The 24654-nt window shown below is 33.8% G+C and overlaps 2 protein-coding genes across 2 annotated transcripts; one reads left to right on the top strand and one right to left on the bottom strand.

The window, feature by feature from the left end:
* Positions 1–378: 378 nt before the first annotated feature.
* Positions 379–20126, bottom strand: LOC131593370 (putative disease resistance protein At3g14460). Its single transcript, XM_058865849.1, has 5 exons — positions 19991–20126; positions 19845–19898; positions 17183–17235; positions 12833–12886; positions 379–4116 (listed from the first exon to the last, which is right to left on the bottom strand). The coding sequence occupies exon 5, from the start codon at positions 4108–4110 to the stop codon at positions 748–750; it is 3363 nt and encodes a 1120-aa protein (XP_058721832.1). The 5' UTR covers positions 4111–4116; positions 12833–12886; positions 17183–17235; positions 19845–19898; positions 19991–20126; the 3' UTR covers positions 379–747.
* Positions 16735–22854, top strand: LOC131659782 (uncharacterized). Its single transcript, XM_058928922.1, has 3 exons — positions 16735–16793; positions 21308–22374; positions 22481–22854. The coding sequence occupies exons 1-3, from the start codon at positions 16735–16737 to the stop codon at positions 22852–22854; spliced, it is 1500 nt and encodes a 499-aa protein (XP_058784905.1).
* The last annotated feature ends 1800 nt before the right edge of the window (positions 22855–24654 follow it).

Below are 24654 nucleotides of genomic sequence, written 5' to 3'. Positions count from 1 at the left end.
GGTTGAAGTCGATTCCATAATTGCATTCCAGCCAAACTGAAACACTGCTACTACATTTTAGAAAACTAAAACATTTCTACTAGTGGTGCTAGCATTTGCTATAAATATATAGATTGATTCAAAATTCAAAATGAAGAATGGCATGAAATGGTTTTGAATAATTTGTGTCAATGCAACACTAAAATTAGAGATTGTAGAAGTTGCATCTATGCAAATATGATGATGATGATGACGAAGATATATATTTTTGAGGACATGATTTATCGTCACATGAGAGAACTATGCATAATGTTATGAAGCATAAACCACAAGGAATTTTGATAAAATCATGGTAGACAGAGACTTTGTATATAAATAGGTTTTGCAGAACTTGAGATTATGATCCATAGCAAAATAAGAATATTACAATAACCAGTCTTACTGTTTTGTAGATAGACACAATATACACTACAGAAAAGGGAAACTAGAAATTAACAAAGTTAAATACGAACTCTTATTAACCACACAATAATCGAAAACAGTTGAAATCCATATTTTTATTTATTTACACATACTTTTGAATTGCCCCTTCATGTTGATCACAATGGCATGTCTTGGTCGGCAAGATCTTTGAGCTTCAGGTAGACTTGCCACTGTTCAAAATGAAACACAGAGTGTTATTATTGTGCCAAATAAAAAATTAAGAAAAAAAAATGAACACATGGGTTGTACTTGCCTGTGACAAACATCTCATTTCTACCGCTCAAACTATTGCTGCAAAATATGGTCAATCCACACAGTAGGGATGTGACAAATTGTATGCCAACGCTCTCCTCCCTCCTTTTTGTACTTCTCCTTAACTAATGGACAATTTACAATAAACAAAGTATCAAGGGAGTTGGGTAGACCCTCCTCCGGCAAACTCTCAAGACCAGGGCAGTTGTTAATCTGTATATAACTAAGAGATTTGAGGTGGAGAAATCCCTTGTAGTTCAATATTCTAAGCTTTGAACAACTACTCAAATAAAGAGACTTAAGAGTTGGTGGCAGTAGATTCTGCTCAGGGAAGGACTCCACATTTTCAAAATCATCAGCAACACGGAAATGAGCCAGAGATTTGAGTTGGAATAAACCCAACTCCTCTCTGGAAGCAGTTAGTTTTGGACATTTAACTATTGGAAGATACCTCAAGTTGGAAGGAAAACCTCCCATAGGAAAAGACTCCAGCCTTGGACAATCTAACAATAAGAGAAAATCAAGATTGGTGAACAAATGTAGTGAAAGAGGAAAGGAGGAGAACTGCCATCTTCTTATTGAAAGTTCGGACAGAGAGTTATAACAGCACAAATCAAATGAGGGACATTCTACAATGTCCTTGAAATCCAAATCCAACGATTCCAGAAAGGGATTGTTGATTAAATGATCCATGGAGAACTCAACATACTGATTTCCACGAAGGACAAACCTTTTCAAGCTGGATGACAACTCATTTATCAAAATCCGCTTACAATTCCTTAGTTCCAACACTCTGATTTCATCACAATTGGGAATTGACACGTCCAGCATTTTGCAACCACTAATCACCAATTTATGTAATGAAGGAAGGTGTGGAGGGAGTGCTCTTTTCAATTTGGGACAATCAGTTATAGAAATTTCTTTAAGCCGAGGAAACCCTTCAATACATACCCATTCCTCCCACTCGTACATGGAGTCAAATTCCAAAACTTCAAGGGACTTGAACGGGACATTTGTTGAGTTATTGTCGATGATCTTTATTCCATTACAGTTCTTCAGTTTAAGAGATATTAAGTTGGGTAAATCACAACCACTTAGCCAATTTGGAAACATATTGCCATTGTAGTTCTCAATAGTGAGCCTCTTCAGATTGTTATTTGGTTGAAGGGCGTCCAAGACAGACACATTGCTTTCCACTACTGAACTATCATATTTCATATGTATTTCTTCTAAAAACTTCTTATCTTGCAAACGGGTCTTTACGGCATGTGTTGGATCAGTGACATTGTTTAATCTTGAAAGACAAAGTTTTCCTTGAAGAAGATTGAGATTTTCCAACTCCTCAATATCAGACCCACTCGAAGCTCCCACACAAAAATTAGTCAGCATTTGTAGATGGTTTAGTTTCCTTATGTTCTTTGGCATCTCCCTTATTGCAGTTCCTTCCAGATTAAGATAGCGTAAATGGTCAAGTTTGAAAAAATCTTTAGGAAGTACCATGAAACTAAAACACCCTTCCAATATCAGTGTCTCTAAATTGTAAAGCTCACAAATAGAATCAGGCAACATGTGAATACTTGTCCAAGACACGTCTAGATAGCGCAAAAACTTTAAATTGCCTATCTGTACTCCTAGTTGTAACTTTATGTGTTCATCTCTAACACCACAAAACGACAACATCCGCAAATGTTTTACCTTTGAAAACAAATCACATTGCACATCGTTGCTTATCAAGAAGCGTTTACCACCATCTCTTGGTGTTTCTACCAACAAGCTGTGTAATCCCTTAGCTCTATAAATGTGCTTTAATATCTCATCGTCGGCTTTCAAATAAAGAGAACATGAAATGTGGCGTGTCCTTTCAGATATATCTTCCACATTATCACCTTTAACTTGGAAGCAAAAGTCTCGAGACTCTGATTTTGCCAAATCATTGACAAGATCATGCATGACAAAACAACCATCAAAATCTAGTGATCTTTGGAAAAATGAAATTGATTCAAGATCTTCAAACGATTCACTACCCAACTCTTCTTTACTTTTGACACTTTTGTAAGAGTTCAACAAACCATATGTCATCCAAAGATTGATTAAATTGTTCTTTTGAAACGTATAACCCCTGGGAAATATGGAACAATAAGCAAAACATCGCTTCGAAATGGAAGGAAGATTATGGTAACTCAGTCTCAATACTGGATTTATGTCACTGTCTCTCTCTGATAGACACCACATATCAGTCTTTAATATTTTATCCCATTCACTTTTAGAGAATTTTCTTCTCAAGAGCTTCCCCATTGATTCCACGGCTAATGGCAACCCTCCACACTTGTCGTCTAGAATCATCCTTCCAATTGATTCATAATCTGGATATTCACTCACGTTTTTGTTGCGAAAAGCATGTGTCACAAATAAATTCCAACAATCAGTCTCCCCCAATTTTTCTAATTCAAATAACTCGGCAGATTCCATGGCTAATGCATCGTCCTTATTTCGTGTGGTCACAATAATTTTACTTCCAGAAGATCCTTTGTTAAAGGGAGTTAGTAAATGATTCCAACTTTTCTCATTTGCGTTCCAAATATCATCTAGAACAAGCAAACATTTCTTGCCTGTTACCTTCTGTTGCAATTGGCGTTGGAGTATTTCCAAGCTTTCACTATTTGGTGAAGAATTAAATTGCTCGAGAATTTCTTTAGTGAGTCTGGTAATATCAAATGGATTTGAAACATAGACCCAAGCTTTAAGTTCAAAACACTTTTGCACCTTGTTGTCATTGTAGACGAGCCGAGCAAGGGTGGTCTTACCCATCCCACCAAGACCAATTATGCTGAGTATTGGTGTGTGGTTGCTACTACTACCATTGTCTAAAAGTAAGAAACTGACAATTTTCTCCTTTTCAACCCTTCTACCACATATGAGAGATTCATCCACCAAAGACGTCGTTGGCGGTCTTTTTGAAAAATTCGGACCGACTTCAACTTCATTACGAGCACTTGTTCCTTCTTTCAATCCCATAACATCACTATGCTTTAAAAGATCTTTTAGCTTATCGAGCAAGTCTTTGATCCTAGATTTAAACTGATTTGGAAAAAATGAGCTAAAGCATTTAACCTTTCTCTTACTCGTTTTTCGTGCACTAGCAGCAATCTCATCCAACAGCTGATCTACTTCATATACCTCATGCTTTAGATTGTCAAGCCAAATCCTCACCTCATCATTCTGGTACTGCTTTGTCTCTGCATCTTCCAAGACTTTGTTGATAGAATTCAATGTGATTTTAAGTTTTTCCAGCAACCGTTTATTGAAGAGGTCTTTGAAATATTTTGAGGCAAGACTCTCAATAGTAAATTGAATGATAGGGGTAAGAACAGCTCCTGCAACCATCAATCCTGCCATGGCTACCTGTAAGTTGGTAATACGTTAGCTTCTGCTAAGCATAATGGAACAAAAACTATTTTCTACACATTGTTGAAATATCAATGTCAAACATTTAAAACATACATATTACATAAAGTGTAAAGTTCTAAACATAAATTAAAAATGATGGATTGTTTCATTAATGGCACATTATGCTGCTATGATAAGAACTATATATGAAGACTATCTCCATTGCAAACAACAAAATTATTGTTACTTGTATATTTCTTCACCACTATTCTATTTTTAGAAATCAATGTTTTTTATTCGTAATAAAAGAAAAAAGTACCAAGAGTACAGAGTTATTTCTCTGGTTTCATAAGACTGATCAACTCTTATTTAACTTCAAATAATGTTAAAATTATTTAATCATGACAATTTATTAAAATTATCTAATATAATTTTTTATTAGGCAATAACTCATTGTATAAAAGGAGAGTACAAGGGGTACTCTAACCCACCAAAGAAAAAAACTACCTCAACCTGAAACATTCCAAGGGAGAGGTAAACCAGTCATAAAAATTACAAGAAGGTGTGGTTTTACAACTTAAAACTAACCACTTCCAAGAAGCCAATTTAATGGACACCAAACATACCTCAAACAGCAGATAACCATATCAAGCAAATTATAGTATCCTTTTATCCTTATTCCTCACAATATGGCAGTGGAAAAGAATGTAACAAGATTGGACTCAAATATACACTCACAAAACTTTAGTTAAAGACCAACCGGTTCAAGGAATCTAAATTTACATTATAACTACAATAATTTTTTAGTTTTAGATTTTTAAAACTTAATTCTCTCTTAAAATATGGACAGTGAAAAGATTATGGATCTGTTATTTCAGTCATTAGATCCCAAATTTGAGTCAATAGAGCTTGAAGAAGTTGAAGTCTTACTGATTGCGCATGAGATGTGCCTTTCAGAGTTTAACAAGAAAGTTCAACTTGATGTAGCCTATATAAATCTCATGCAATCCAAATTAGAGATTGACATTACTTTTTTTCCTAAAGAATCCTCTTCTTTAGGAAATGGTGTTGGTTCAAGCTTTCCCTCTCACTACTCTTTTGGTGGAAACTCCTCTTGTGGTAGAGGTGCTAGAGGCGGATTTAGAGGCCCTGGGCTGTGGGCCTGATTGCCCTGGCCTAGGGCCGGCCTTGCTCATAAGGATATTGTGAGATATTGGATCGAACTCTAGTATGGTCGAAGGGTAGTTTCTTGGTTCGACAGGATTAAGCATGAAGTCGAAGGTTGTTCACATGCTTGTGTCGAAGATGCTAGGGTTGTTAGCATGTTAAATTAGGTTTAGTGTTTAAACCCTAATTTGTTAAGTTAGCTTGTTTATTAAGTTGGCTTGTGTAATGGGCCTTGCTGAAAAAGCCCATTAGTTAGTATGTTAGGTTTTATTATAAATAGCATACTAGTCTCTCATCATTGCTAAGCTGCAAATCCTAATTTAGGGTGAGAGAGGTTATTTGTTATTCTTGTAAACTTGTAATCTTGTTTTAAGAGAAAGTGAAAGAATAGCAGTTATAACCAATTCTTGTATTCTTCTTATCTTCCCTAATTCCTATTATATTTTGTTATTGACATCGTTTTCACAGGAGGTGTATCACTAGTCGAGATGTAGTTTTCAATGAAGCTGAAATGGCTTTTAAGAAAACTGATGATGTTGGTCGAAGTACAGAAACATCTGACGAAGAGCTGGAACAGGTAGAGATTCCTGTTGAGGTGGAGCATGTTGATGCTGAATTGCATATCCCAGATGAAGTCGAAGAAGAAGCAGAAGATGCTGAGGATGAGGAAACTGTCAATGACTACCTATTGTCAAGAGATAGGTCGAGAAGATTCATCAAGGCACCTCAGAGATTTGGGTATGCAGATCTTATAGCTTATGCCTTAATCTCTGCAAGTGAGGTTCTAGACGAAGAACCTAGAGATTATAAGGAAGTTATGAGGAGTCAAAATAAGACTGAATGGCTGAAGGCCATGGATGATGAGATGAAATCTCTTCATGATAATCACACTTGGGAACTGATCAAGAAACCTGCTGGGGCAAGGTTAGTCAGCTGTAAATGGATTTTCAAAGTTAAGGAACGAATTGAAGGAGTGACGTCGAAAAGATACAAGGCAAGGTTGGTCGCAAGGGGTTTCACTCAGAAAGAAGGTGTCGACTTTAATGATGTGTTCTCTCCTATTGTGAAGCATAGGTCCATTCGAATGTTGCTTGCCATGGTGGCACAGTTCGACCTTGAACTGGAACAGATGGATGTGAAGACTGCGTTCTTGTATGGTGATTTAGATGAAACGATCCTGATGAGGCAACCTGAAGGGTATGTCGAAAAGGGAAAGGAAGAATATGTGTGCAAGCTAAAAAGATCTTTATATGGGCTGAAACAATCTCCTCGACAATGGAATAGGAGATTCGACAAGTTCATGGCACACATAAGTTTCATTAGAAGTCAGTTTGACCACTGTGTTTACTTCAGATTTTGACCTGGTAATTCATTTGTTATTTTGTTGCTTTATGTTGATGATATTCTCATAGCAAGCAACAGTGTCGAAGATGTGATGAGGGTGAAGGCTGAACTCAATAAGGAGTTCGATATGAAGGATCTGGGAGCTGCTTCCAGGATTCTTGGAATTGACATTCGAAGAGATAGAAAGAAGTCGAAGTTATGTCTATCCCAAGAGGCATATCTACGGAAGATTCTTGAAAAATTTGGTATGTCGAATTCGAAGCCAGTTGTGACTCCAACAAACCCTCAATTCAAGCTGAGTATTGATCAGTGTCCCAGTACTGATGTCGAAAGAGCCTATATGAATAGCATCCCATATGCTAATATAGTCGGTTCTTTGATGTATGCTATGGTCTGTACTAGACCCGACATAGCATACGCAGTAAGTCTTGTAAGCAGGTACATGGCGAATCCTGGAAAGGCTCACTGGCAAGCATTGAAGTGGATTTTAAGGTACATAAATGGGTCTCTGAATAGAGTCGTAATTTATGGTGGAGCCTTAGGTGAAGATAGTAAAGCAGTAATCGAAGGATATGTCGACTCTGATTATGCAGGTTGTATGGATTCCAGAAAATCTATTTCTGGATATGTTTTCACTATGTTTGGCACAGCAATTAGTTGGAAAGCAACACTTCAGAAGGTTGTTGCTCTATCAACCACTGAAGCGGAGTATATTGCCTTAACTGAAGCTGTGAAAGAAGCATTGTGGCTTGAAGGTTTTGCAAAGGAGCTGAAACTTCAAGGTCGAAGTATCACTGTTAAATGTGATAGTCAGAGTGCAATACACCTGTCGAAGAATTCAGCCTATCATGAGCGAACTAAGCACATTGATGTGAGGCTGCATTTCGTCAGAGGAGTAATCGAGCATGGAGAAGTCCAAGTGCTGTAGGTTTCGACTGAAGACAATGTTGCTGATATGATCACCAAGACATTGTCGAGTTGCAAGTTTTTCCACTGTATGCAGTTGATAAAGCTGCATGAAGAAAGCTAGTTTGTTCCCTTGAATTTGTAGAGTTAGATCCAAAGTGGAGATTTGTGAGATATTGGATCGAACTCTAGTATGGTCGAAGGGTAGTTTCTTAGTTCGACAGGATTAAGCATGAAGTCGAAGGTTGTTCACATGCTTGTGTCGAAGATGCTAGGGTTGTTAGCATGTTAAATTAGGTTTAGTGTTTAAACCCTAATTTGTTAAGTTAGCTTGTTTATTAAGTTGGCTTGTGTAATGGGCCTTGCTGAAAAATCCCATTAGTTAGTATGTTAGGTTTTATTATAAATAGCATACTAGTCTCTCATCATTGCTAAGCTGCAAATCCTAATTTAGGGTGAGAGAGGTTATTTGTTATTCTTGTAAACTTGTAATCTTGTTTTAAGAGAAAGTGAAAGAATAGCAGTTATAACCAATTCTTGTATTCTTCTTATCTTCCCTAATTCCTATTATATTTTGTTATTGACATCGTTTTCACAACAGATATCAAGGTCATTTCTCTAAATCGTCCTCAAACATTTCCTTCATTCAGACGGTTTCTCCTTACGCAGCCTAATGTAATGCTAACCAACACCACCAATATCCTCCCTAATACCATTTCACTTGGTTTCCTGACTCTAGAGCCAGTTATCATGCCACAAAACAACTCTCTGAATATCCAACAATGTGTCCCTTATGAAGGTCCTAATCAATTCTTTATACGAAATAACCAAAGTCTGCAAATCAGCTCCTCTAGTTCTTCATAATTTTGTCTTCAATAGCCATCTTGTTTTACATAACTATTTTCTTTGAGTTTCACTCTGACTATTGTGTTGTCAAATCTCAGGTTACTAACCAAGTACTTATACATGGAAGTGTTGGTAGTTAAGGACTCTATGACTTTAGTAGTCCCAAGTTCCTGTCACATGACTCAAGTTCCAAGCATATCTTTCCTGCATCTTGTCTAGTTAGTCAATCTATAGTTGTTGATTCTAATCTTAAGATTCATGATACTGGTTATCCCAATGTAATAAATCTCAATCCTAACAATGCTCAGTTTCCTTGGCAACTTAGGTTAAGACACCCTAATCTCCATACTACGAAATTTATAACCAAGTGCTTTTACATGGAAGTGTTGATATTGATGGACTCTATGAGTTTCCTAGACTCAAGTTCCAGTCACAATACTCAAGTTCCAAGCATCTCTTTCGTGCCTCTTGTCTAGTTACTCAATCTAGAGTTATTGATCCTAGTCTTAAGCTTCATGATACTAGTTACCCTAATGTAATAAGTCTGATTCCTTAGTGTGGTATGGGAAAATCCCACATATTACACTCCACAGCCTCATGCACATCCTACACTACTCCTCTTGAACTGATATTTATTGACCTTTGGAGACCCTGAACTAATACATCTACAAAATGATTCAAATATTACATCTCTTTTGTTGATGATGACACTAGGTTTACCTATATTTATTTGTTGAAAAAGAAATCTGATGCCATAGCCATTTTAAAACATTTTAAAACTATGATATAACTGCAATTAGGTATTAAAAATTTAACCCGTTCAAACTGACTCGGGAAAATAATTTAGATCTTTAACCTCTTTTCTAAATGAGTTAGGTATAGTTAAAAGATTAATATGTCCTCACACTCATCACCAAAATGGTGTGGTTGAATGCAAACATAGACATATAGTAGACTTTGGCTTAATTCTCTCTAGTCTTGCCAATTTACCTATTAAATATTGGGACTATGCTTTTCTCACTGTTGTGTATCTCATTAACATATTACCTTCTATCTCTATAAATAATTATATCTCTTATGTCACTCTTTCCATAAAAATCCTTATTACTAGTTTCTCAAAGTGTTTGGTTATGCATGATTTCCTTAGAGACCTTTTAACACACACAAATGTCATTTCACTCTCATGAGTGTCTTTTGTTTGATTTATTCCACCTCCCATAAAAGATAGAAATGTTTGTCCCTAACTGACAAACTTTATATTTCTAAAGATGTCATATTTAATGAATCTAGTTTTCTTTATGCTTAATTGTTTGGTCATAATCTTTCCTCATCCCAAAATGTTCCTAAGTCCGTGTCTATTGGATCTATATCTTTGGTCAACCCACACTCTACAAATTTCACTACCATTCCCACTCAAACCAACTCTTCACTCGCACCACCAATCCCATCTCATTTACCTCATTCCGCCTTATCACCTAAACCAATTAACACTAATCTTATTAATCCTTCCTCATCCTTCGAGATACCTACTATTAGCTCTAATGACCTCTATATCATACTTTTTGTAATTCTATTCTTTGGGCAGAAAGATGTCAAACATATTGCTTGCCACAATGTGTATGATAATATACTTATGTAGCAGACAAAATTAAAACAAAAATAAATAACACAAGAATTAGTAACCCAATTCGGTGCAAAATCACTTATGTTTGAAGGGCGTTAACCCAATGGAAGAAAATTTACTCGTAATAGTAAGAAGTACAATTGGTCTTAGTTGAACCTTCATGGTTCAATGCTGCTTTCCTAATACTACTTGTAAAATTCTATTTAGGACTCCCTATATAAAGAGCTCTACTCCTAATAGTCAGAAGTACATGTGGTCTTATCTGAACTCTCTTTGTTCAGTGTTGCTTTCCTAATAATACCCGTGAAAATTCTCTCAGGCCCCCTCCTGAATCAGCGACACCTCTCACTTTCTCTCGAGCACTCTCCCAAGTGTTTATTGAGTTAAAGAATGATTGAAAGATAGAACAATGACACACACACAAATACTTTGTTCTCAAACTTATTGAATTAGTATCTAGGAAAAGAGTATTACAACCTTCAAAAACAAGACTCCAACTAAACTCTCCTAAAGAGTAAATATTTTCTCTAAAGCTCTAAGTCTTCTGATATAGAATGGAACTCCTTAAATAGTGAGACAAGCTGTTGCACCTCATGAATAGGATTTGGAAAACTTGTAGCTGAAGAAAACTCCCGAAAACGTATATTCAAATTGTGATTTAATTTGATTTCCAATCAAACATATAAGGAAATAAATTAAATCTCAACCAATCTAATTTGGTCCTAATTTCAAAAAGTTCTACTCCAACAATCACAAGATTGTACACATAAGGAAATAAATCCTTAACATGTGCATATCAAATGAAATCCTTAATTCAAAAACCACAAATACAATCCAGAAGAATTGTGATTATGATTATAATAAGCAAGATGTTCTCCACAACTTTCGTGACATCTTGATATCCATTTTGCTTATAAAAATAAGCAAATTCAAATGTGATAACAATTTTAGCCTCACTCACACCATTATTCTCACCTACTTCAACTAATATATAAATAACCTCACCTAACTCTTCCAATAACAATTCTTCCACCAGCACATCCTCCACTTAACCATGGATCACTAAATATTAATGTTATCCCTATTGTCCATATCTAAGAAATCAATCCATTCAACACCCATCTAATGAAATCCTAAATTAAAAGTGGTATTCCTCTTCATAAACTTCCTCCTGCCATTTTTCTTGTCCATTATTAACCTAAAATTGTGAAACAAGCTTTGAAGAATTTTATGTGTTTGGCTTCCATGAAGGAAGAGTATTATGCTCTTGAGAGAAATAAGACTTTGGTCTCTTGTGCCACTGCAATCTGACAAGAAATTTATTGGTTTCAAGTGGGTATTCCATGGATTTGACTTTCATGAATCTTTCTTCCCAATTATTAAACTAGTCACTATAAGGCTCATTTTCACCATTGCTCTTACCAATAAGTTGTCAATCCAATAATTGGATATATACAATTCCTTTCTAAATGGATTTATAGACGAGTAAGTGTTCATGGAGCAGCCCACTAGCTTCTCAAAAAGGTGATATTACTATGGTATCTCATCTTCATAAGGCTTTCTATGACCTAAAACAAGCTCATATGCAATAGTTTAAATGGCTCAAACGAAATCTGATTGATTATGGCTTTATGCTCAACAAGTGTGACTTCTCTCTATTCACCTACAATCTTAATGGTTGTGTGGTCTAGTTCTTGTATATGTTAATGATATAATCATCACTGATAATTCCACATCTCTCCTTGCATCTATCACCTATAAACTGCATAATGTTTTTGCTTTGAAACAATTGATATGTTTGATTTTTTGAGGGGATTAAAGTCAAACCTTCTACTAATGGTTCTTTATTGTTGTGTCAATACAAATACATTTGTGACCTACTTCATTAAATTGATATGATAAAAGCAACACCAGTTTTTACACTTATTGTGTTCACTACAAAACTTACCAAAACTAGCTCCGCTAGCTTTCACAAATCTACACTCCATAGGTCAGTAGAGGGAGCACTTTAGTATGCAACCATAACTAAACCATAATTAAGTTACTCAGTTAACAAGGTTTACCAATTCACGTGTCATCCCCTTGATATGCATTGGCAAGCAGTTAAGTGCATTTTAAGATATCTTGTTGGTATTGTCCATTTGAGTTTGCATCTCTATCTAGCTTGTGGCCTCAAACTTCTCCCTCTACATGACTTTTGCGATGTTAATTGGGAAGCTAATGTTGATGATCGTATGTCCACCTCTGGGGAAGCTGTCTACTTAGGTCCCAATCTTCACGCATGGTGGTCCGAGAAACAAACAATAGTTGCTTGTTTAAGTGATGAGGTTGAGTATCACAATCTTGCTCTAATAAACTCTATACTTTTGTGGCTTCAAACCTTACTGACTAAGATAAAAGTTTCTTTCCATTCACCAATTATCTACTGTGATAACCAAAGCACAATTGTAATGGCACGTAATCTCGTCATCCATGTGCACGCTAAACATATGAATATTGATCTCTTCTTTGTTAGAGAAAAGGTCATGAGCAAGCAGTTGAAGTTGCTCATATTCATGGTGATCGACAAAAATTTGATGTTTTCACCAAGACCCTACCCTAGAAATATATTTCTTGCATTGAGGGACAAGATCAATGTAGGTTTACACTTTACACTACCTTGGTCTTATGGGGTGCAAGAATTAAATTGTATTTTTAATATATTTCCTTTATTTTCTAAACTTGTGTTGTTTCCATAAGTTTAAGAAGTCAAAAATAAAATAATAAAAGAAATTAAATTTAATTATAGATTCAAATAATAATTGAAAACTTTTTCTCAAAGATACATTTACAGACAAATATTACCTGAAAATGTGTGGACAAGCAAACTGAACTTTTGATCTTCTAATGAAAGAGAATCTAAGATGAATATAAAAATTAGAGTAAGATTTAAAATATTAGAGGCAACACAAATATAAGGTACAACATTTAAAATTGATATTGAGATTTTTCAATAAAAAATAGATTACTTGAAACAAAGATATTGATATAAAATCAGAGACACGACAATGTATTGCAAAAATGAAGTTTAAAATGGAAAAGAAAGAAATTTAAAAAATGGAGAAAAATAATTTTGGTCAACACTAACAATAAAATTGATATGTGTATTTATCAATTAATTGTTATAATATTTTATTTAAAATAAATTTAAAATTTAAATAAATTTTTGTCTTTAGAATATCAATATCCAATAACTAAGTCTTAATACCACGTCTTAAATTTTTATTTTATTTTTTTAAAATAGTGTTTAGATAATATTTTTGGACATGCTTTTTAACCTCCATTTTTTAACATTGTTAATATTTTCTTTATTTATTATGTAAAAAAGGTAGCAAAATTATGTCGGTGGTCATTTAAACCATAAAATAATTCATTTATTATAAAGAAATTAATTAATAGATTTTAATATAAATAAATTAGTTTTTTTTATTTGATTCAATCCATTACCTAAATATAATTATGACCAGATTCACAGTATTTCTGACCAGCATATTGCTTTTACCTTCAACTCCAATAGCAAAACTTTAGGTATTGCGGCTATCTATGCTTCTATGTGTCACATTAAATGTAGAAGTCTTTGGAAAGATCTATCCTTTGTCAACTCTAACTCCTTGACGTGGTGTTGCATTGGCAATTTCAATTCCATTCTTGGAGCGCATGAGCATAGGGGTTCTTGTGTCCCTAACCGTATTCCTATAACGGATTTTAAAAGCTGGGATGACAACAATGGTCTGTTGGATTTCCCCTACAAAGGTAATCTTTTTACTTGGTATAATGGTCGTGTAGGTACTGCCTCCATTGAAAGAAAGCTGGATCGTGCCTTTTGCAATCAAGTTTGGCTCAATGACTGTTTCGTTTCCTTTTCCACTGTCCTCCCCCGTTTTCGCTCTGACCACCACCCCCATTATGGTTGATTGCTTTTTCTCCCAAAATAAAGTTAAATCTTAATTCAGGTTCTATGGCATGTGGACTCTGCACAGTTCCTGCAGAGATTTGGTGACAGATTGCTGGTCTTTAGAGTGTGTGGGGTGCCCTATGTGGATTCTGTCTAAAAAGCTCCAACATCTCAAGGCGAAGTTGAAGATGTGGAATTGGGACGCGTTTGGTAATATTCATCATAGAGTTCAGGAGAAGAAAAACATTCTTATCGGTATCCAAGATCAAATCAATATTCATGGTGCTTCCCCGTTGTTGCGTGATCATGAAAAATCTGCCTAGCTGGATTTGGATAATTCTCTCAAACAGAAGGAGTTTTTTTGGGCTGAAAAAGAGAATATGGAGTGGCATCGTGATGGAGATCGTAATACGACTTTCTTCCACAGGATTGCCAAGATGAAAACTTCCAATAGCGTTATATATATATATATATATATATATATATATATATATATATATATATATATATATATATATATATATATATGCTTATGGATGGTGTCACAGCGATTACATATAAAGACGTGATGGCTAATCTTGTGGTCTCTTATTTCACTAACCTTTTCTGTTTTGCAGGTACTTCGCAAAAGCATCGTTGGTGATGTCATCCCAAAATTGGTTACATATGATGTGAATAATCTCCTAACTGTGATGCCTTCATATGAGAAAATTTGAAGTGTTGTTTTCAGTTTTAACAAGCAAAGCGCGCCTGGACCAAACGGTTTTGGTGGTTTCTTCTATCAAACTTTTTGGAGTATCATTAAAGATGATGTTTGCGCAGCGGTTATCCAATATTTTCAGTATGGAAATTTCATACCTAATTACAATGTCAGCAAAAGTATCCTTATTCCTAAGACGTTGGAGGCTCAATCTATGAATATGTTTCGGCCGATTGCTCTTTCCAATTTCAAATCCAAGATCATTACTAAAATTATTGCCGGCAGACTTTCGTCGATAATGCCTTCCCTTATTACAAAGGAGCAATGTGGTTTTATCCCTCTCACAGTATGTATGTTGACGACGTAATGATTTTCTGTACCGGTCGATTGTTCAATGTCAACAATTTGAAGGAAATTTTCCACAAGTATTCTGTAGCTTGTGGACAACATGTAAACTTAGCAAAATCCTATATTTTCATCCGGCGTATGTCCAACAGCGCTAAAGCTTGTATCCTCTCCGACACAGGTTTCCATCTGGGAGTGTTTCCGTTCTACCATCTTGGTGCGCTTCTTTTTAAAGGTCGGGTCAAGCGTTGCCACATAGCTCCTACTATGGATAAAATTACGGCTAGACTTGCTAGCTGGAAGGGTTCATGTCTATCCTTGGCCGGTAGGTTGCTCCTCATTAAATCCGTCATTCACAGCATGACGCTTTACACTATTGCTATTTATAATTGGCCAAGTACAATTATTAAAGATTTAGAGAAGGCATGCAAAAACTTCATCTGGTTCAGTTGTACTACTAGGAAAAAAGTGTGTGGTTTCGTGGAAGAATACTTGTCAACCGTTCTCGAAAGGGAGATTAGGTGTCTTTAAGTTGGCTGAATGAGGCAAAAAATCTGAAGATGATGTTTGATTTATTCAATAGCAATGAAGATTGGGTTGTCCTGCTTAGAAAGAGGGTTCTCAAGTCTTATGGTTTCATCTGGTATCATGTTTTCTCCTCCATCTGGACAAACGTTAAGGCCGAATACTCTAATATTTTGAACAACTCTTGTTGGCTTCTTGGCTCGGGTACTAAGGTTTTTTTTGGACGGACTCGTGGTCCGGTGACCCTCTTATTAATGATACAGGCCTTGATGTCTTAGTTAATAAAGATATCAATCCTCACATCCAGGTTTAAGAGCTGACTGATAACAGGCAGTGGCGCATTCCTCCCGAGTGGTTTGTCTGGTTCCCTTTCTTGATTTTGAGGATGGAAAATATCCTGGCTCCATCCGTCGATACTGAAGACATTATGGGCTGGAAGCATAGCAATTCGGGAATTTTGGAGCTGAAAAAGGCTTACTAGTTTAAAGCTAACTCGCTCGCGGATCCTCCTTGGTACAAGGCTATTTGGCATATCAACATTCCTCCAAGTAGATCCATCCTTATTTGGCGGATGTTGCACGGTAAAATTCCCACAGAGATGACTTCTTTATTGGTCTTGGTTTCTCGATAGTTTCCCGTTGTCCTATTTTCCATAATAATTTATAATTGTTTCAGCACTTCTTATTTGAGTGTGCCTTCTCCAAATGTCTTTGGGTCTGGCTCGTGAAAAAATCCCATATCAGTTCTGCCCCCGTTTCCATTGCTAGTTAGTTAGAGTTTTGTACGAGAAACAGATCCCCGCAAGTAGCTCTAGTTCATTGCGTTGCTGTTGTGCACCTTTTGTGCGTCATCTGGCAGCTCCGCAATGCTTCTAAGCACAATAACCACAAGCCTAGCACTGATTATGCCATTGCCTGGATTTTGAGGCAGGTCCGAATTTCCGAAAACTCATCGATCAAAGCCTCCTATATTAGCATGTTGGACTTCCCCTTCATCAAAGAGTTTAAAGTTAACATCATCCCTCCTAAAGCGCTAGCTCCTTCTATTATTGAAGTGATTTGGAATCCTCCAACTTTTGGATGGATAAAGTGCAATTGTGACTGAGCGTTTTTACATGATTCATCCAAAGCGGGTGGTGCAGGCATATATCGTAATTATAGAGGAGACTTTATCCTTGCCTTTGTGGAGCATGTTCAGTGCAATTCTTCAGTTCATGGTGAATTTGGGGCGGTGATCCGTACTATGGAGATAACTATTGATAGGGTTAGGCAAAAGCATTGGGTTGAAACCGATTCTATCATGTGAGTCAAAGCTTTTTCCAACCATAAGTTAATTCCTTTTGTTTATAGGACTCATTGGCTTTCTTGCGTCCTTCACACTAACTTTTCGCACATAATTATCACTCACATCTACAGAGAAGGTAATTCATGTGCCAATTTTTTTTGACTAATTTAGCGTTCGGCATTGGCTCTACCATCATTTTAGATTCCATCCCGTTGGGGATTCGGAATGATTTTGTAAAGAATATGTTAGGTATATCTTTCTTTAGATTCTCGTAATTTTGGGGCTAACTTGTTCCTATACCGTTTCTTTTTATTATATATATTACCTTATTCAAAAAATACAAAAGCACAAAAAAAAATTGCTAACTAAAAAGAAAATTACATTTAGAAAGAGAGAAATATATTACCTGGAGTGTGTAAGAAAACAAGCTGAAACTAGAATCTTCGAATGAAAAACAACCTATGAGATTGAATATATGAGTACAATTTAGAAAATTAGAGGTAATACAAGATATGAAAGTAAATTTATATAAAGATAGTGAAAAACTATCATCAACCACTCGTAATAAAAGGAGTGTCAAGTCCAATGATACACTCGTCATGTTTGAACAACTTTTCTAGAATTTTTTTTTATCAAAATACTCAATATTTAAAAAATATTGTCATATTCAAATTTCTAAACAAAATCTTTAATGTATCCATACTTCATACAAATTAATTTGACGGGAATTAAATGGCGTCATTTTGTTTTTTACATATATTTTACTGCATCTGTACCAAATGATAAGACACTTTGAAGAAAAATAAATTTGTCTTAAATTATAAATTATTTATGCATTTTAATTTCTAATCATTTACTAATATTTTTAAATTTTATTATCATATATATAATAAATAAAAGATAATTGTAAAGTCATATAAAATTTCTCTTTTTCATATGAAATTAATTATATTAGACAAGGTCTAAAACGTCTTATAATTTATAACGGAAGTAGTAGTTTTTTTTCCTTGCAAAAATGAGTTTAAGCATATTTTAACAAAATTCATATTTTATAAAATTGAATTCATAAGAAAATAATTTACACAAAAAAATCAAAAAAAAAAAAAAAAAACTAAAATATAAATAAAAAAGACACCATGACATTAATTGAATCGGAGTGCATCTGTACTAAAATTAATTTGTTTCAAACACGGCTATATTGGAATTTTGTTTATAAACTTATGATAAAAAGGTTGGAAAAGTTTGGTATTTTGATAAAAAAAAATCCCTTTTCTATATTAAGTTAGGCATATTAGTGGAATTCTGAGGTATTTGGAAAGATGGATCTTAATATCACTGAAGTAATTTTTGAATTGAATAGACTGGACCAGTTGGTGGCCCATGATGACACCCTTTTAGATCACACCCTTTTGGAAATTGTGTGTCCAGCATGTTAGAAAGAATGAATCAAAGGTCTTCCCATTTCAAATTGGCTGAATCGGCCCAAAAATACAGGACTCCCTAAATGATCCATCTCCAAGAATCATCACTCCAAGTACCTGAGTTACACAACTTGATACGATTAACTTGCAAACAGTCAAATAGAGCAGGGAATTGCAATTCTGTATACTCCCAAGCCGCTCACAATATTATCTCAAGCTTTGAAATTGGGGGGACCATATCCGAGCACGGTGATTGGATAACTCGCCTGAAAACCCATCCTAAGACTCTGGATGGGCTTTATAGAGATTATAGAATAAAAAAATAAGAAAAGTCTTGTTTTTTTTATAATAGTTGCTCGTTCGCCATGGACCAACCTCGTATCGAGGCATGTCTAAGTAGGGTCTGCACTACTACTGTCAACAGGAGGAGGAGCAGATGAATTGCCAGTGTTAAGCATATAGACGAGTTCATCAATATTCAAAGTCTTTTCTTAATGCTTAGCCTTAGCACTAAGAAAAGAGGCCACAGTCTCAATATCAAGGCTATGGAAGGTTACTGGCTAGGGAAAGGGGAACGGCAGAGTGGGCCTACGCTTTGAGATTCTCAAAAAATTTAAGGTTATTATAAGGCCTCCGAGAGCTCTTAACATTTTCGAGGTTATTTGGCAGCCCCCTCCGAGGGATTAAGTTAAGTTGAATTGTGATGGTGCCTCCACCTCCCCATCGGGTCTCTCCGCCTATGGGGGGATTGCTAGGGACAATGGCGGTTGTTTTTTGGGGTGTTTGCTTCCTTTTTAGGGGTCTCGAATTCTCTCATTATCGAACACTCGGGTGCTATGCAAGCAATTGATTTCACTCATGAGAAGAATTGGCACAATGTTTGGTTGGAAACAGACTCTACGACGGTAGTTAAAGCTTTCAAGACTCCGTATAGTGTACCTTGGTGATTCGTAATAGATGGTTTAACTGTATTTTTTAGTCTCTCAGAAGAATTTTGTTGTTTCTCATATTTTTGGAGAAGGGAATAGCTGTGCAGATGCCCTTGCTAATTTAGGCTTAACTTTGACTGATACTACTCTTTTTACTTCCGTTCCTTTATTTCTGACGACAAATTTTGGAAAGAATAAATTCGGTTTGCCTTTCTTTAAATTTGTTAGTTATTGAGTGGGTTTTGGTATAATCACCCTTCATTTTTGTGTACTGTTTTCTTTTATTAATATAACCTTATTAAAAAGACCACATGTTAAAAAAAAAAAATTGTGTTAAAAATATTTTTGGATTTCATTTTTTTAAATGCACTAAAAAATATTTAAGAAAAATATTTTTTGGAAAATTTTATAAATAACATAAATTGCTGTAAAATATTAAATGAAATATTTAAGTGTGTAAATTGAAAGAGAGTAAAGCAAAGTTTGTTTCATGGATACAAAATATATTTATGAGAAGGTTGAAAATAGAAGTACTTTTGTCACATTGGAATACAAAATTATTCCAAAATAAATTATGTCCAGGAAAATTAAAGAAGTAAAAAATAAAGCAATTAAAATCAATTAACTTATATTCAAATTAATTGCAGAAATAAATACAAAAAAATTTCTAGAAGAAAAATAAAAATTATATTTACAGGGAGAGAAATATATTTATTACCTGAAAGTGTGTGAATAAACTAGCTGAGACTAGAATCTTCCAATGAAAAAGAACCTATGAGAATGAATATATAAACATGTAATTAAATTCATAAAATTAGAGGCAACACAAAATTTGCCAATAAAAATTAGAGTTTACAAACATACATATGAGGTGACCGGAAAACGCCTTCCCGCAGTGAGAGAAGAAGAGGACGGTGTTGGTTTTTCTGTTAGAGGTGGTAAAAGTATTCGGAGATAGGAACGGAGAAGGAGTTATAACTTCTGTTTGTTATTTGAGAAAGGAATGCAAATGAAAATGTAAATGTGTCGTGGCAAGGGAGGTACCTTCTATATACTAGAATAACAACCCACCCATGAACTTTAATATTTTAAAGAATAACTATTGTATTATATATTAGATATATTAAATAATTATTCTCTCCGTGTCTCATAATATGTGTCTTCTGAGATTTTCATACTTTTTAAAAAAATAATTAATTATATTGATTTCAATGATAATATGAGTCTTATTTATTAAAGTAACCTTATTAATAATAGGTAGTGGAGTACTTAAATGAATTAAAATACAATAAATAAAAATAAATAAAGATAAGTTAGTGGAAAGAAATAATAAATATTACATTGATATTCTAAATGGACAAATAATTTGAGACAAATAAAAATTGAAAAAATGACACTTATTGTGAGACGAAGGGAGTAATGTATTTAATCAATATATATCAGATATATTGATTATTCAATAAACCTAAAAAGGTGAATGGTCTCTCATATAAAATACTTAGTAATTATTTATTAATAGATTCGTATAAATAATTATTAACTAGTACTCCCTCTGTCTCATAATAAATGTTCTATTTGAGTTCTACACGGTTCTTAAGAAAATGATTAAATGAGTTGGTTTTAATAAAAAGATTAATATTATTTATTAAAATATCCCTATTTATTATAAGAAGTGGAGTGTTTGAAAAACGTGAAAGTTAATAAATAGGGGTATGGTAGTAGAAAAAATTAATAAATATTGTATTGATATTCTAAAGAGATATTTATTTTGAGACATAAAAAAATATAAATAAGACACTTATTATAAAACGGAGGGAGTACAGAACTCAAAGAAACAGAGCACTAACAGATACATTTATGAGTTATGAACATCTTTTCTAAGTTGTTACTTTATCAACAACCCCGCCCATAAACAAATAGTTGAATCTGTCATGAACAATAGTATAATTCCATTATTCCAAGAAAGCTCAAGGAAATGTATTAGAAATCAAAGTGAGTATTTTAATTTTTCTCTTATTTTTTCTTCTTTATTGGTTGAACCCTAAAACCCCAATTTGTTAAAAAAATTCAATTTTCTCAATTTATCATAATAGTTTCTTTCATAATCAATTAGTTTTAATGTTATATTTATAATATTAGTATGAATAACTATTTTACATGGTTTCATTGATGTCTTTACAGGATGAAGAAATTTTTTCCGGAACTTTCTAGAGACAAAGCTACTTCTTCGGCTAACCTAGAAGCATCGGAAACTCAACATCCAAATGAGAGTATCAAAGTTGTTGATTATGAATTGTTGGAAACGGATCCAGGAATTAGACTTCCAATTTCAAGTTATCATCCTGACATCCAAAATGAGGTAAGAAAAGCTTATTTAAAAATAGGTCGTCATCAACCTCCTCACAATTTCGTGTACCCTTGGTCTGTTCAAGGTAAACAAAGACGTCGATTTTGCAAAAATTGGTTTGATTTGTATGACTGGATTGATTATAGTGAATCTAAGGATCTAGCATTTTGTTTGCCATGTTTTTTGTTTAAAAATGTCTCTAAATATGGGGGGGATCACTTCGTGGGAGACGGTTTTGGTGATTGGAAGCATGCTCAAAGATTGGCTAATCATGCTACTTCTTCTAATAGTCATGTTAATTGTGTGCATATGGGTTATGCTCTCATGAACCCAAACCAAAGTATTAAAGCCGCGTTTGTTAATCAAACTAAGCAAATGAATGTTGAATATCGTGTTCGTGTAAACACATCCCTTATAGCTACTAAGTTTCTCTTGAGATGTGGCATGCCATTTAGAGGGAGTGACGAGTCCCTTAACTCTTTATTTAAGGGGCCATTTCTTGAGTTGGTGGATACATTAAAGGAAATTAACCCAGAGATAGCTAGTGTAATAGATTGTGCTCCGGGAAATAACCTTATGACTGCCCCTAAGATTCAAAAGGATCTTGCTGCTGCTTGTGCATGTGAAATAACTCAACAAATTATATGTGATATTGCAGATGATGTGTTTTTTGTTTTAATTGATGAATCTGGTGATGTTGCTGGTAAAGAACAAATGGCTGTTGTTATTCGCTATGTTAGTAGTGAAGGTTTGGTAAAAGAAAGGTTTCTTGGCATTGTAAGTGTTAAAGAAACAAGTGCTAAGTCACTTAAGGAGGCACTTGAGAAGTTGTTGTCTATTAATGGCTTGAGTTTATCTAGCATTAGGGGGCAAGGGTATGACGGAGCTAGCAATATGAGAGGTAAGTTTGGTGGTTTGAGAACTTTAATCCAAAATGAGAATTCATCTGCTTATTATGTGCAAAAAACTACTAAGGATGGTTGAACTTTATCCAAATGATTTTGTAGATGTGCCAGAAGTGGTGGTACGACATCAACTTCAAAATTATGTTAGAAATGTTAGATGTGACCCAAATTTTGCAAAGTTAAAAGGACTTTCAGATCTTTGTGCAAAACTTGTGGAAACAAATAAGTGCAAAACATTTGATATGGTCTATAAGCTTTTGAAGTTAGCTTTAGTCTTGCCGGTAGCAACTGCAAGCGTGGAGCGTGTTTTTTCAGCTATGAAGTTTGTGAAGAGTCAATTATGTAACAAAATGAGTGATCAATGGTTAAATGACCGTCTTGTAACTTTTATAGAAAGAGATGTTCTTGGAACAATTAACAATGATGTTATTTTAGCTCATTTTCAAGAAATGGATAGTAGAAGATTTTCATTGTAATTTATTGTATTAAACAATATTACTTTTTTATTTTTAATATGATTTAGTTTGTAGTTTCTTTTATGTTTAGCCCCACCAATATATATTGTCTGGATCCGCCCCTGGTGCAAGTCCTATTGAAGTAGTAATTATTAAAGTTAACGGTCATGCTAACATGTGCCCTAAGGGCACATGTTAAGATACTATAATTAGAAAAAGTTAAGTCATATTTAAAGTTTCGATACATTGAATGTACGTGTTTTAAAAAGATATTTTTATAAATATCTAATTAACTTGTGTCCTTGGGACACATGTTAGCTTTTCCCTAAAGTTAATTATAATTATTAAAGTTAATTGCATTTGCCATAAAGTAGCAACGGGTAAGACTTCGCTTACTTTCCACACGACACAATAATTTCGAGTAAAATTTCTCTTTATAGCATGGTAAATTATATCCCCACCATAGTAAATTACTATAATAACTATTGATTTAATAATAAATAAATTTAATGGTTATGATTGATTGTGGATGACCTACTAATAAGGTAATTTATATAAAATCAAGTATTTATACTTTTACCCTAATAGATATTTATAACTTGACCCCAATATTTATTATAAATTATAACTATAATTTTATTATAAATTTAATATTAGTAAAAATTAAAAAGTAATTTTATATTAAATATATAAACATCGATTAAAGTATAAAATTGAATGAAAAATTAAAAATAATAATTTTCTTAAACTTTTTTTATAATAATTAACCATAATTTATGCATTGAATATTTAATTAATAATTTTAAATATTATAATTTTCTTACACATTATTATTTAAAGCGAACTATATTTTAGATATAGGAGTAAAATAAGTAGTGTTAAAAATATAAGTTTGTTTTAGCAAACAAGATTAAAAAATGTTCGACATCTTCACATTGTTGTCATAATTCATATGACCACCTTTATTGTTGTTTTTATAATCTATATGGTCACATTCATTGTTATTAATAAATCAACAAGTTTATTTCACTGTAGTAATTTGTTGTAAATGAACTAAAAAAATTTACTGATGAGTGATTGTTCGTTGATCCTCAAGAAACGCATCTTTATTGTTCTATAGATGGGTTAAGATGGTTTCATAGTGATAATATATTTTTTTCAAGTGAGAAATGATAGTGATTTTTAGCATTTTTACTTTTATATTTTAATAATTTATTATTTATCTTAAAAAATGATTAATTTTATGAACTTTTTTATGTAAATTATAATAAATACAAATGTAATTAAAGAATCCATTGGTTAATTGTATAATTTGTTAGAAAACTTGTTAATCTATTATAGTATGTATTTTAATAGTTCACCAAGATGAACCAAAAAATTTAGTTCACCATGTTAACCTTCCTCTCAAAAGAAATAGAGTTCTTCATTACTATAGTTTTGATGTAAATAAAGGATATATTTGCACACATTTCAAAAAATAGTGACATTAATTATACATTTATAAATCAAAACTATAGTAATTGACACTTCCATTTCTTTTGAGAAATGGAGAGGATACTTACTCAATACTCGCTCCGTTCCTTTATAATTGTCACTTTTTAAGTTTTTCCACATACCAAGACAACCAATGATTATTATTATTTTTTAAGTAATGATTATTCTTTTTCGAATAATACCCTAAACTTTTTAATACTTTATTTAACTTTTTCTCTCTTTATCATAATGATTAGGGGTAATTTTGACAAAACAACAAAAATACTTTTTTGAACTTTGAAATGTGACACTTAAAAAGAAACAAATTTTTTTTCACAAAAGTGACAA

This window comes from Vicia villosa, linkage group LG3, assembly GCF_029867415.1.
Source record: "Vicia villosa cultivar HV-30 ecotype Madison, WI linkage group LG3, Vvil1.0, whole genome shotgun sequence".
Taxonomy (NCBI): domain Eukaryota; kingdom Viridiplantae; phylum Streptophyta; class Magnoliopsida; order Fabales; family Fabaceae; genus Vicia; species Vicia villosa.
Note: the sequence above shows the minus strand (reverse complement) of the source record. Positions and strands in the feature narration are given on the sequence as shown.